Here is a 14,406-nt window from a genome sequence, read left to right on the forward strand (position 1 = left end):
TATGTATGAATGCAAAGCGTAGTGTAGGGGTATTGAATGGTATACAAAGTACCGCACATAAGGGAATGGTGAAATTGAATTCATACTGCTGCTGCCGTTCGCTACACGCTAACTTGAAAGTACCCATAAATGGTTGAAAAAGACCCATTTTGAAGAAAAGTGGCTTAACTCATTAAATGAGTAAATTTTTTACCCATTAATGAGTATCTGTTACCCATTAATGAGTAATTGTTAATCATTAATGGGTAACAGATACTCATTAATGGGTAAAATTGTTTAATCATTAATGAGTTAAGCCACTTTTCTTCAAAATGGGTCTTTTTTTACTCATTAATGAGTACTTTCAAGTTAGAGTGTAGAAAAAAGGAACGATCAGATGCCAGCGCTCAGCAGTCGTCCCGGCCCTGCGTGTGGGAATAGTGCAGGGGTCTTCCAACTCAACGTCAAAGACTTGCTGCTGTATTATCAGAACGTCGGTGGTATCAACTGTGATGTCGACGATTTTCGTGTAGCTACCTCGGATCTTTGCTACAACATCATTTTTCTCACGGACACATGGTTGGATGCACGCACGCTCTCTCGTCAGGTGTTCGGCGACGATTATGAAGCTTTCCGTTGCGATAGGAATGCTGCTAATAGTCGGAAAGTTAAAGGCGGAGGTGTTTTAGTGGCTATAAATGCTAGGTTTAGAGCGAGGTTACTTGAAAATAATGCTTAGACATGCTTAGAGCAGGTGTAGACGTCGATTAAACTGGGCGATCGTACCTTGTTTCTCTGTGCGGTGCGGTATACGGGAGCGTGACCTCATCCGAAACCCATTGCTAATCGGTTTTCTCTGTTCTGGATACCGCAAAAGCAACCGATGAAGTTATTGTGTTTGGTGACTTCAATCTCCCGGGTATTTCATGGAAAAAAAAAAAAACTCGCAACGGCTTCCTCTATCCTGACATGGATCACTCTGTCATCCATTCCTACGCTTCGCTCCTTCTGGACAATTACAACTCAGCCACTCTTTCTCAAATCAACCATGTTATTAACCAGAACAACCGCAGTTTGGATCTTTGTTTTGTAAGCGCCCAGTACATGGCTCCTTTCTTATGCGAGGCGCCCACTCCTTTGGTGAGACTGGATCGTCACCACCCGCCGCTACTGGTGACGTTAAGTACGATTTTCGCAACGCCGACCATGGTAGTATCGCCGAGCTGCTCTCCAATTTAGATTGGGACGACTTATTGGACACCGTTGACATTGAGTCCGCCGCTCAAACTATTTCCAATGTCAATCACGCATACAAACGAGTTGCGAAACGGTGCTTTCTTCAGTTTCGACGTGGATTGCAAAGAAAGCTTAAGTCACGTCCCAAGCAGTTTTGGAAGTTTGTCATCGAACAACGTCATGAAGCTGGTCTGCCGTCGTCTATGACACATAATGGTTACGTGGCCTCATCTGCGCAAGATATCTGTCAGCTGTTCTCTGAAAAATTTGCTAGTGTCTTCACGGACGAGAGGCTGAGTGTCGACCATGCCCGACTGGCTGCCAGTTACGTACCACTCTCTGGCCAAACCATGAGCAGAATTGACATCAATCCCGAGATGTTTTTCAGGGCTTCCTCGAAACTCAAGTCGTCGTACAATCTGGGTCCTGACGGAATTCCATCGGCGTTCCTCAAAACGCACTTGAACAGTTTGTTGTCTCCACTGCTGCACGCTGTTGCTTAATTTTTCAAACTCGTTGTTATGGAAACGTTATTCGCTCACTGTAAGCCGTATATTAGTATCGACCAGCATGGTTTCATGGCTGGTCGCTCCACTGCCACTAACTTGCTGTGCCTTACTTCCTACATCTCTAACAGTATGTCGGATCGTGCTCAGACGGATGTCATTTATACTGACTTATCTGCTGCCTTCGATAAATTGAATCACCGCATATCAATCGCTAAACTGGACAGGCTTGGTATCCACAGCTGCCTTTTGCAATGGTTTCAGTCGTACCTCACCGATCGCTATCTTACTGTTGTCATTGGTGATCACCAGTCCCGTACGTTCGCTACCACATCCGGCATACCTCAGGGTAGTCACCTGGGACCGCTGATTTTCCTGATTTATTTCAACGAGGTGAATCTGGTAATTGAGGGACCACGATTATCTTACGCAGGAGACCTTAAACTGTACCTCCGAATTCACTCAATTGAAGACTGTTGCTTCTTTCAACGTCAGCTGAATGCTTTTGCTGATTGGTGTATTCTGAATCGTATGGAGGTTAACCCGTCCAAATGCTCCGTTATCTCTTTTTCGCGCAAGAAAGAGACTATTATGTTCAAGTATGTTTTGTTAGGCACTGAAATTGAGCGCATCAGCCAAATTAAGGACCTAGGGGTGATTCTGGATACAAAACTCTCTTTTAAGCAGCACATCTCGCACGCCGTCGACAAAGCTTCCAGAATTCTAGGGTTTATCTTCAGGATTGCCAAAGACTTCACGGATATCTACTGCCTTAAATCGTTGTACTGCTCCTTGTCTCGCTCCATATAAAAATACTGCTCGGTTGTCTGGACTCCTCACTACAACAACGGTGTCGAAAGAGTTGAGTCTGTTCAGCGACGGTTCCTGAGATATGCGCTACGTAAACTGCCGTGGACGGATCCCTCCCGATTGCCTAGCTACGAAAGTCGTTTGCAACTGATCCATCTGGAGCGCCTGTCGGTCCGAAGCGATACAGCAAAGGCATTTTTAATTGCGGATATTTTGCAAGGACGCACCGATTGCCCTGTCCTCCTTGAGCGAATTGACATCAATGTTCAACCCCGAGCCCAACGGAATAATTCAATGCTGCGCCTGCCCATACAGCGAACTAATTATAGCATGTTCGGTGCAATCGGTGGTTTACAGAGACTCTTCAATAGGGTCTCCGCACTGTTTGATTTTGACCTGACTCGCCAGCTGCTTCGCCGGAGGTTTAGTTCGTTTTTTTCTAGATCAGTTTAGTTTGTTTAGTAATGTTCCTTTTTTTTACGAGATGACTATCTATGTACTTATTGATGTTTTGTTTTAGTACTTTTCATGTTTAGTTTAAGTAACATCATTGGGGCAAATAACGCCTGTTGATGTTCAGTCATATAAATAAATAAATAAATATATGGATATTTTTGGTTGCTATTGAAAATTTAGTCGATTGCTGAATTTATGTATGGGCCCAAATTAGGGCCACTTAGGCCGAAATTACCTGCATTTCCCATATACCTTAAACAATAAACATCCATCTTGAAGATGAATAGGGAGAGATTTGAAATTATAATAGTAATAAAACTAGTAGTAAAATTTACGTTTATTTTCTGGGTTTTTAATGTTTCGACATTTGGTTTAACATTTCAATTGATTAGCCTTTGGCTCTTCATCTTTGTTCTAGTTAATTGGTTATTCTAATGATGATTGCGTTTATCGCTAATTTACAGAATACCTTTTATGGGATTGTTTTGGTTTGAATTAAAAAAAAAAATGAAAACCTACCTACTTGAGCACAATAACCTGCCCAACTACTTAAACTAGGTTGCCAAATCACGAATGATCTGGTGGTTTGATCGCAGACAGGCGACTCTGAACCTTTCCAGCGTGGAAGTCTTTCGCTCCTCGAGTGTTTGAAGACCGGCCAGGTGGTGAATCTCAGAATTACGAGTTCGCGGTGGACTGTTAAGGATCATTCTGAGGATCTTGTTTTAGATCCTCTGAAGCTTTAGGTGGTGGCACTTAGCACAACTCTCCCAGATTGGCATACCATACTCAATAGCCAGCAGAATGATCTGCTTGTGGACAACAAGCTTGTTTTTGAGGCACAGGGTGGACATCCTGTTTATCAGAGGGTAAAGCGACCTGATCAAGTTGTTACACTTGGTGGATGTCTTGTCCACATGGGATCGGAATAGTAATTTGTTATCGAGGGTGAGATCAAGGTAGACTACTTCACTCGACAATGGGAGTGCTATCAAGATGAATCTTGACGTAAGCAGGCGGGACAAGCCGAGGTGAATTCGAGTGTGGAAACATAATGGTTTGTGTTTTAGCTGCATTGATACAAATCTTTCAGCTCTTGAAATAGTCGGACAGAACATCCAGGCCTGATTGTAGTTAACTCACCAGAGCACGGATCACTCGACCCTTATAGATGATGAAGGTGTAATATGCGAACATTGACAGGATACCACCACCCGGCAGGGGAGGAAAATCTGACGTGAAAATGTTGAATAGGATAGGCCCAAGCAGGCTACCCTGAGGGACCCCTGCATCAACGTTGAACGTATCGGAGGGGACATTGTTTAAGTAGACCTGGAATGATCTGCCCGACAAGTAGTTTTTGATGATCTTCACGAGGTAGATCGGAGAGTTGTATCGATGCAGCTTGTATACTAGGCCATCATGCCAGACATTGTCGAACGCCTTCTCGACGTCCAACAATGCCATGGCAGATGTATTGGAAACTGACTTGTTCCACTTGATGATGTTAGTAACCTTTCCGAGTTGGTGGATGGTAGAGTGGCCTTTCCTAAACCCGAATTGCTCTTTGAGAAAGATGTTATTATCATTTGAAAACACCAGCAGATGGCTGAGTGTCACCTTTTCGAATAGCTTCAAGATGGAGGTCAAGAGGCTGATGGGGCGGATAGCTTCTGGCACTGGTTGGATCTTTGCCAGGCTTGTGTATTGGAATCACTTTGACTAACTTCCAAACATTTGTTGAAGATAACGGTAAGATGGTTGAAGAAGTCAATACTCAAGTTTTTCAACTCGAGGATGACTACACCATCCATACCCGCAGCCTTCATGTGTTTAGTGCTTCTAATAGCTGCTATCACCTCATCAGCCGATATTCTACTATCATCATGCACTACTACGGGGGTGTCAGCGACTCTAGACATTGCCTCCAGTACGGCAGGCCCATGGGGACTCACCATGGTTTGGCCAAGATTATGTGAAATCACAAAATGTTGGCCAAGAGCATTGTCCTTTTCAACTGGGGTTATGAGTAGGGATGGGTCCAAGTTCTGATCAACAGAGGAAAGCGGAGGGATCGGTCTCGACTTATTTTTCGAAATTTTGGTCATCTTCCCAAATGGTTTTGCACAATCTGGGAGAGAGCGAATCTTGTTGGCAAAATCGTTATTTCTGAGTTCCACCATCCTGGCCTGGATAATTTTGGTTAGCCTATTGACATTGGTCTTCAAGCGGGGCAGCCCAGAACGCTGGAACTGCCGACGAATGGTGTTACGGAGCCTGATAAGATCTTTGGTTGGGCTGTCAAGGTTCAGAGTATGACTCACCTGTCTGGATGCTGGTACGTGTTGCTCCCTGGCACGCGATATCACCTCTTCGATGGTTTGCAGACACTGGTCGACTTCTTCGAACGACTCCGGTAGGACGTCGTAGTCGATTGCTGTGTCCACACAGCACTGGTACTGCTGCCAGTTGATACGATGGTAATTTCGCCGGGAAACTTGGCCGAGGAACCTACTTCCGGATAGTGGTCCGAGTTCAGTTCCTGATAGGCGATAGGTTGAGAGATGTTATCGACAATGTTGCTGATGAATATGTCGATGGTGGCATGAGCTCCGGATCGACTCATCCGGGTAGGATTGTCCGGACACAGCATTTTGTAGTGGGCTTCCTGCAGATCGTTGTATAAGATTGTGCCGTTCTGATTTCGCCGACTATTGCCCCAGGCTTGACGCTTGGCGTTCAGATCGCCAGCGATGACGAAATTTTGCCGCCGTCGTGTTAGTTTGATGATGTCTCTTCGGAGGTCTGCGGCCGAGCCGTCCCTAAAGTTGGTTTGCTTGGGGCAGTAGATCGCGATGATGGTGATTGGACATCTCAACTCCGATGGCTTCGATAATTTTCAGCTGGAAGCTTGGTAGTAGCCGGCAGCTGATGTTCCGTCTCGCAGCGATGGCCACTCCCCCTCCCCGGAGCTAGTGCGGTCAAGCCTTACGAGCCAAAAGTCGGGAAGGAAGACGTTCAGCTCGGGCTTCAAGTGAGTCTCGGTGATGACGGCTATGTCGATGTGTCGTTCGTTGAGAAAGTCAACAAACTCGATGTTTTTGCTCTTCAAGGGCAAGCATTCCAATTTACGATCTTGATGGCTTCACGGTCCATACTTAGTGACAAGGGACAGGGCAGCATGTAGCTGTTCATATCTAGTCTTGCAGGTGCGCATGATGATGATGACCTTAACCACGAGCGTCACAACTCGGAGGTGAACGAAGAATCGTCGACAGGTTCACCTGAGACAGCACCAGCGTATGATAAACCAGGAGCGGTGAATAAACCTGTAATTGGCTGGGCTGGAGCAGCATCGAGATGGTGCTGAACTGTCCGACTGTTGGGAACCATTTGGATACTCGCAGGATTGGCTTGTTGGTTGTTGAGAAAATGACAATTTTCCAATTCAAATATATCAAATTAGAAAATTGATATCGCTGCAATTTTTTCAGCAAATATAGAACTAAATTTCTTCTTTCCATTACTTTCAATAGATTTGAAATTGGCTTGCGCGTTATAAAGTTATGTTAGTTTGAAAAATACTTGTTTCTTACCTTAAAATGACTATATCTTTTGATTCAGAGGTTCAAACGTAATAATAAGTTATCAAAATGTGTGTTTTTTAAAGTTCTAAAAGTGTTCTGAAGAACAGTTTTCTCTGAATACAAAGCAAAAAAGGTTATGGTCAAAAAACTGTTTTTTCATGAATAACCCTAACCTTCTAGTTGTTTCAGTTCGTAGAATGCGTAGATGATGAGATACAAATGTGACGTCTTCGACAAAGTTGCTTGGTTTTGCATCCTCTACAAAAATTTCCCTGAAGAGTAAGATTTTTGAAGTCACCCTAAAACTGAATCACCCTAATGACTGATCCAATGAAAAGATGCGCTTTTTTATTACCAACAACTCTTTCGAAGACATCAAAACACTAACCAGTAGATTTTGCGGAAAACCCAATTTCCATGTATTTTTCCGCTCTGGACCACTGCATTGGTGTTTCTGGTGCGAAGAATAGAGCACAAATATAATGGCTACTATATCACACTGCAGAATACAGTGTTGTCCACAGAATAGGTGCTAGATCATGCCATAAGATTATCAATCAGTTAAACTATTAATAACAATTTAATTTGACATTTGGCTGGAAAAAAAAACTGGGCAAAGTTGTAGCTTATAAAATTTCCCGTAAGAATAATTATAGAAATTTTCGAAAAAAGCAATATGGAAAATGGGTAGAAGACAATGAACAAAAAGTTTGGTTTTCCCATAGTAATTTCCATATAAATTTCAAAGGGTTTGTGTCAAGTCAGTTTCTTACTAAATGATATCAAATTTTGGAAGGTTAATCAGGAACCAATTTGAACCCTTTTGAGCACTGTGGAGCGAAAATTTCAAATTTTGCATCAGTCTGGTGGACACCCCCTCCCCCGGCTTCCTACTAATTTGCTTTACGCATGGTACTTGTATAAGTATTGAAATGGAAAAACACTATAGTTTTCGTACCATTCAAACGATAAAATGCTCCATAAATAGAAAACGCTCAATTACTGTCCACTTCGTGTCTTTGTAGTTAGCTTTCTGTAAAATAATTCCAATAATGAAAAACTTTTTCCACTAATTTCTTACGAACCGAAAAATTAGTGCGCTAATGACACCGAGACGGTTCAAAAGAAACCCGCAGCGGAAATCGAACCAGCCGCCGACATGGTGAACCTCATCTTTATGGATATGCTTACTCGTGCCAAATTTGCTTAGAAACTGGGCAGCGAGATTTGAAACGAACTCTCGCGTTTCAGTTTAATTACTTAACAGATGCATTGACAAAGTGCTAATCAGGGTTGCTTCCACTCACTTGCTATAAAAAAATGATTTCCTAAATTTTGAAATCATTAGATGTTATAATGATATTTTGTACTTGTAAGATACAAGAAGATGTTGAAAGGCAAGTGTTTGACTCATAAAACCTGTCAATTTCGCTACCAGAGTGTTACAATAAGTGATCTTATGATTCGTGAGCGTTCACTCAGAGTGAGCGCTCGCGAGTCGTAAAATCGCTGATTGTGACTATCTGAAAGCAAATTTGACAGGTTTCATGTGTCAAACACTTGCTTTTCAACCTCTTCTTGTATCTAACAAGTATGAAATATGATTATAACATCTAATGATTGCAAAATTCAGAAAATCATGTTTTTATAGCAAGTGAGTGGAAGCAAGCCTGGACTGCTAATCATGACAAATTGGAATAAAATTTCAATACAGTTAGCATCTATTTCCCTAACTACCCCAATCAGTCGTTATCTAATCGCAGTTTCACTTCCCAGCATTGAATCACCAAACGCAAGGAGAACTTTTCTTATCAGACAATCGTGAAGAAAGCTGAATCCATCCGTTTTCATGCTTGTTTAACTTTTCCCACCCCTGGTTGTTGTTGTTGTTGTTGTATTCGAACTTTGCTCTTTCTTGCGGATCCGTCCAAGCGTGCCTCAAGTCTCATTTAGGTTATTTTAAGCTTGCGAAAAATTAACCGATGAACTATCTACCTTCAGGGAAAAAATGACATTTAAAGTTACTCGCCTCGCATCGTGAGCACGACTTCGTGCGCAATGAAAATGTCAAACATTCAACAAAGTTAGGGAGAAAGCACCGGAAAAAAAACAAGCCATCGAGCTTTTCCATCATTTGGCGAGTGGAAGTTTGTCACAACAAGAGGACCAAGGAAGGGGAAACGCGCAAAGATCAACCGTTGATAATTAATTAGTAGCTCACCGAAAGTCATTAAATCCGATTATATGGTGATGTCAGTGCGGAAATAGTCGACGACGTTTGGACTCCTTTTTCTGTCGTGATAATTTTTGTTTATTAAAAGGACAAAGTTTTCCCCTAAAGAAGGGCTTTTTTTTAAATCCTTCAATGACAGAAGAACTTTTGTTTCTCACATTTATTATCTGAATTTGCGCGCTAGGTAATTTATTTTGTTGACTTTTGTCGATTTCAGCTCGAAAGCGTTGTTTGTTTATTTTTAAGTGAACGGATTTGTCATTTGTGTAATCGATGTATTAAAGGAGTCTAAAGCTCGGAGGCCGAAAGGAAACCTGTGGTGGGTAGAAATGAGCAAAAGGATATTTCTGTGCTGGTAACGATGGAAGTAAAGTGAAGGAGTTGCATGGTACAGGAAGGGATTCAGACAAAGGCAAAGACAAAAACGACGGCGACGCCGAGATGCACGATTCCGTGTAGATTCCGGATCCGATAACGATTTAATGATGATAAACATGTAAACAACCGTTTATGCATATTAGATAAATGGAATCCGATAGTTAAATGGATAATGTTCGTTGAAGAGGTAAAACGATTTGCTATTAATAAGTTTGAACCAGATTTTTATTAAGAAAAGTTCAATCCGGAAAGAACCTCCCATATTCAAATGATTGATTGATACATTAGGATACCATTATGTTCTCCAGCTCTCAATCAAAATGTTTTGAAAGTGATCCTTAGTTAAAAACAATTGGAACGTAGTAGCCAAGCGGATCTGTGAGCCATCCGACCCACTGGCATACACTTTATCAAACAATAGTTAAAACATGATGACAACCGATGACAAGCCTTAAAAGTTGTCCATCATCACCTAGCCTAATGGAGGTTTGATCCATAATTGCACCCGCTCGAATTGCATCACAAAGTAATAAAAATTAAAAGCCCTGCTCCATAACAAATTGCGATCAGTCATGAAAGCTCACGTTCACGTTCATGGCAACCGGTCGTTCTTGGGACAATGCCGGTTTTAAACTTAAAGTGATTAACGGAAAAACTTTTCCCGCGCAAACAACGGATCGTTGAAAGCTACCGTAAACAACTGCTTCTGCTGCTCCTGCCGAGGCTGGATTTGTTTATTGACAACATTTCCCACGTCACAAACTGCCTTGGCCTTTGGCCCAAGCTCGGGTTGAAGGAAGTTAAATCGTGATTTGTGCCAAATCATGCCATGCTATATCTGTCACTGCCAATAATGGCTCTGCGGCACGAGTCGCAGGCATCCTCCACAATCGATTAAAAACGAATCCTTTCTCTCTGCCGTTTCAGCCTGAACCTGTATGAGCTCATCAAGAAGAACAACTACCAAGGCTTCAGTCTGAGCCTCATCCGAAGGTTTTGCAACTCCATAGTCAAGTGTCTCCGGCTGCTGTACCAGGAGAACATCATTCACTGTGATCTAAAGCCCGTAAGTGCCATCCGACCACGATGAACCGAAATGGACAAATCCGTGTCATAATCCATTTACCATTTTCCTCTGTATGCTCTTGTCTTCGGTTTCCCATTCCAGGAAAATGTTCTACTCAAACAACGAGGCAGCAGTCTGATAAAGGTTATCGATTTTGGTAGCTCGTGCTATTCGCACCGCAAAGTGTACACCTACATTCAGTCCCGCTTCTACCGGTCGCCAGAGGTCATACTGGGCCTGTCATACGGGACGCCCATCGATATGTGGAGCTTAGGTGAGTTGTTGTCGAATTTTATGTGAACCGGTATGTCAATGTTTGCCGACGACTCACAGCACAGTGTCCGGAAGCCGGACAAAACGTCAAACATCAATTTTGATGATTAATTTATTTTTTCTCTGTTTGCACATACTTTTATTAAGATTTTCCCAAATTTTCATATCAATTGATTGGAGAATATTTGTATGTGGATAGAATAAGTGACGGTTCATCAATTTTTACCATCAACTATTTATTGGATGATTTCCATAGCGTATTGAAAAGCGCACAATTCAGTTGATTAACCTGGTGGCTATTTTTGGTTAAAAATACAAGGTTTGATAGGAATTTTACTTCTTATTTGATAAGTTATAAGCACATGCTAAAATGTACCTTTCAATAAAATATTCATGGAAAATGACAGTACTTTTAAGTGAAACAGCTCGAAAAGATACCGTATGTTGGATCGCTTATACAATGTTCTCTAGTTGTTGGAAATATGTGTCACTATCTACGCATTTTTTTTTTGTTTATTAATTTATTTGATAAGGCTCAACCGAATTAACTTTACAGAGCCGAGGATTCTTGGTCACTATACAATAGATCTTAAAACTATAGTCAAAAGGTACAACACAATAAACACTTTATCTTCCGCTATCCAAAAAGCCTCCTCCATCAGAACTGGAGCCGCTTCCAGTGGTTTCATTGTATGGCAAATTGTTGTACGCCAACGAGGGTCAGAGCGCGTCCATTGCAGCAATGGACGCAAAACGTGGTCAGCACTCATACACTCATCACGAAACGGTTGCTTTCCAAAGTCGACGACGCATCGACCGAAAGAACTGCTGATGAAGAACAATGAGGAGGACCACACAATGGTTGCTGCCGAGAAAACAGACGATCGCGTAGCACACATCGAGAGTGGCCTGCTTTTGTCGACAGCCGAGTGAACACTCAACTATCTACGCATTACTCGATTAATTTTTGAATACGTCCTGTGTACTTTTGTCAAACAAAGAATCGATTAACTTCATTAGCCTTCTACAATAATTATACGAACAGTATTCAATTTAATATTTGAACTTTTGTTTGTATGCATCAATATTGCAAATCCATCCCTCTGCTAATGGTAGTGAATCGAGTTAATCAATTTCTAGTCGACAAATATACATAAAGCCTATTGAAAAAATACTCCAAATTGCTGCGGTAAGCATGCAACAAACAAATTTTGTGAAAAAAAATATTAAAGGGTTGCGTCATAGACACGACCGCAGTATGACGTAGAACTACGCAAAATTTATGTATGTCATACATTTATGACGATTATACTTTATCTTAAACTAGCTGAGTGTGCCCGGCCTTGCTCGGGATTCAATATTAGCTTGAGTTTACGCACCAATTAAAAAAAGGATGCTATATTTTACGTAGCCCCCCTTTATCTAAGGGGCCACCCCTTATGACCACCACATGCCAAATTTGGTTCCATTTGCTTGATTAGTTCTCGAGTTATGCAGAAATTTCTGTTTAGTTTGTATGGGAGCCCCCTCTTACAGAGGAAGGAGGGGTCTCAAACCATCATAAGAACCTTCACCGGCCCCAAAAACCCCTGCATACACATTTTCACGCCGATCGGTTCAGTAGTTTCCGAGTCTATAAGGGTCAGACAGACAGAAATTCATTTTTATATATATAGAAGATAGATTTTCGGTTATGGTTCAATGTTGGTTCAAGTGTTTTTCGTGGAATGTAATAAATTATGAACATTCAATTGTGGAGTCCTAAACAAGTCGTTACCGCACCTCAGTGGCTTCCATGCATATTGTGGGATAAAACAACTACGAAAAAATACGTTAATTTTGTTCAGTAGCTTCATAATTAGTTTTAAATTAGGGCTCTGAAGCAGAGAAGAGAGAGAAGGTTGCATTTTGTGATAACGCAACAGGCAGTTGTTTTTCTTTTCAGAAGACGGTACTTTCAATATTGAACAAAATGTTTGTTCATATGTCAGCGAAGTAGGGACCATACGGGGTTTAACCCTCCGTTACTCGCGCCAACTTTTGTAACACGAGTACTCGCGCGTTGTACTTTGTACAACAGTGTGAGTTTTCCATTGCCATTTTGCAGTCGACCTACCAATCTATATGAAACCAACGGGTATTCCTTAAAAAACTTGTTTTCAACTAAACAAGCTAAACTTTTATCACAGTTGTCGCCCAAAAACGCAGATAATAGAGAAAATGTGAATGGAAACCGCGTAAACGGTGTCCGTACTACGTGGGATTTGACTTTATTGGTTACAACATGGACAATCTCGAGATCCTGATCAGATAGAAAGTTACTGTCTTCGGCAAAGATGTTCTAGAGATCATAAACTTTTTGTGGGTGTAGAGTAGTTCAGAAAATTCTTACTACGTGGCGCTAGTATATACGTGCAATTTTCGCATATACACTAGCTCAAGATCCTGAGGAGATAGAAAGTTACTGTCTTCGGCAACTTGTTCAGGGGGTCAAGACTTTTTGGCTGGTGGACAGTAGTTCAGAATTTTCTCACCACGTAGCGCTAGTAAACGTGTAAAATTCTCGCGTATGCTATAGCTTGAAATCCTGAACAGGTAGAAAATTATTGTCTTCGAAAAAGTTGTTCATGAGGTCAATGCCTATTGCTTGGTGTACAATAGTTCAGAATTTTCACACTACGTGGCGTTAGTATACACGTGAAATTCTCACATGTAAAATATCTCAAGATTCTGATCAGACAGAAAGTAACTGTCGTCGACAAGGTTGTTCAAGAGGTCATAACTTGTTCGCTAGTGAAAAGTAGTTCAAGATTGTCTCACTACGTAGCGCTAGTATACACGAAAAATTCTCGCATGTGGTTTGTTTCGAGATCCTGACCAGAAAGGTACTGTCTTGGACAAAGTTGTTCAGGAGGTCAAAGCCTATTGATTGGTGTACAATAGTTAAGAATTTCCTTAGCGCCGCTCCTGAATACACGTGAAATTTTCACATATAAAATATCACGAGATCCTGACCAAATAGAATGTTACTGTCATGGACAAAGTTGTTCAGGCCTATTGACAGGTGGACAGAAATTCAATTTTTTTAGATCATTGTGCTTGTATACACGTGCAATTCTTGCATTAGATATATTTCGAGACCTGATAGTACAGAATTTTCTCACTATGCGACGCTAGGATATATGTGAAAGCTTCGCATGTATGATATCTCGAGATCCTGAACAGCTAGAAATTGGTAAAGCTGTCAAGGAGATAAAGATCTTTTGGCTAATGAAAAGAAGTTCAGAAAATTCTCAAAACTTGGAGGGCAATTCTCGCATATCAAATATCATAAAATAAAAATAAAATTTACATCAGCCTAAGTGGGATAAGACAAATATATTCTGGATTTCTTTTACTTGTGAAGATTTTCATGCAGATTTGTGGATACATAAATTGGGGTGAGTCGTTCCACTTATATACCTCTGATAAATTAGTGGTAATACGTATCTCAGATGGAAAACATTATCTTAAAACATCAATATCGCTGAAACTTCCACCTAATGAACGTTTAGAGTCTCCCTTTCATTATAGACTAATTTCAAAATGTCTTATTTACGTGTGCACGGACAACGAGACTAACTCAGTGAGTGAGGCACTTTTGTTCAGTTGAATGGAGAAATGTATAAAACCGTACACTCCCGACACCCCCAAAACCATGCAAATGAGTAATGTTCATAACTTTGTCACTTTACGTCCAATTTTTGATCTTTTTAGAACATTTGAAAGATTTTGAAGGTTCACCCAAAGTTACACTATTTTTTAAAATGTACTCTGAAGAATCATGATTGATTTTCTCGAAAATAAATATTTGAAATCAAAAGTATTAGTAGAACCCTTATG

At 41.2% G+C, this 14,406-nt stretch overlaps 1 protein-coding gene across 4 annotated transcripts in view; it reads left to right on the forward strand.

Annotated features, from left to right (window-relative positions):
• The window catches only part of Dyrk2 (Dual-specificity tyrosine phosphorylation-regulated kinase 2), a 127,334-nt gene that overhangs the window by 83,290 nt on the left and 29,638 nt on the right, over nt 1–14,406 (forward strand). For all 4 annotated transcript variants that reach the window (XM_065238374.1, XM_065238375.1, XM_065238376.1 and 1 more), the window contains exons 5-6: nt 10,113–10,251; nt 10,354–10,525. In XM_065238374.1, coding sequence (XP_065094446.1) covers nt 10,113–10,251; nt 10,354–10,525 — 311 coding nt within the window. The remainder of the gene's footprint in view (nt 1–10,112; nt 10,252–10,353; nt 10,526–14,406) is intronic.

The sequence above is a fragment of the Ochlerotatus camptorhynchus genome, unplaced genomic scaffold (genome assembly GCF_037179485.1).
Source record: "Ochlerotatus camptorhynchus isolate MF236.1 unplaced genomic scaffold, CSIRO-AGI_Acam_v1.1 ptg000768l, whole genome shotgun sequence".
NCBI classification, from domain to species: domain Eukaryota; kingdom Metazoa; phylum Arthropoda; class Insecta; order Diptera; family Culicidae; genus Ochlerotatus; species Ochlerotatus camptorhynchus.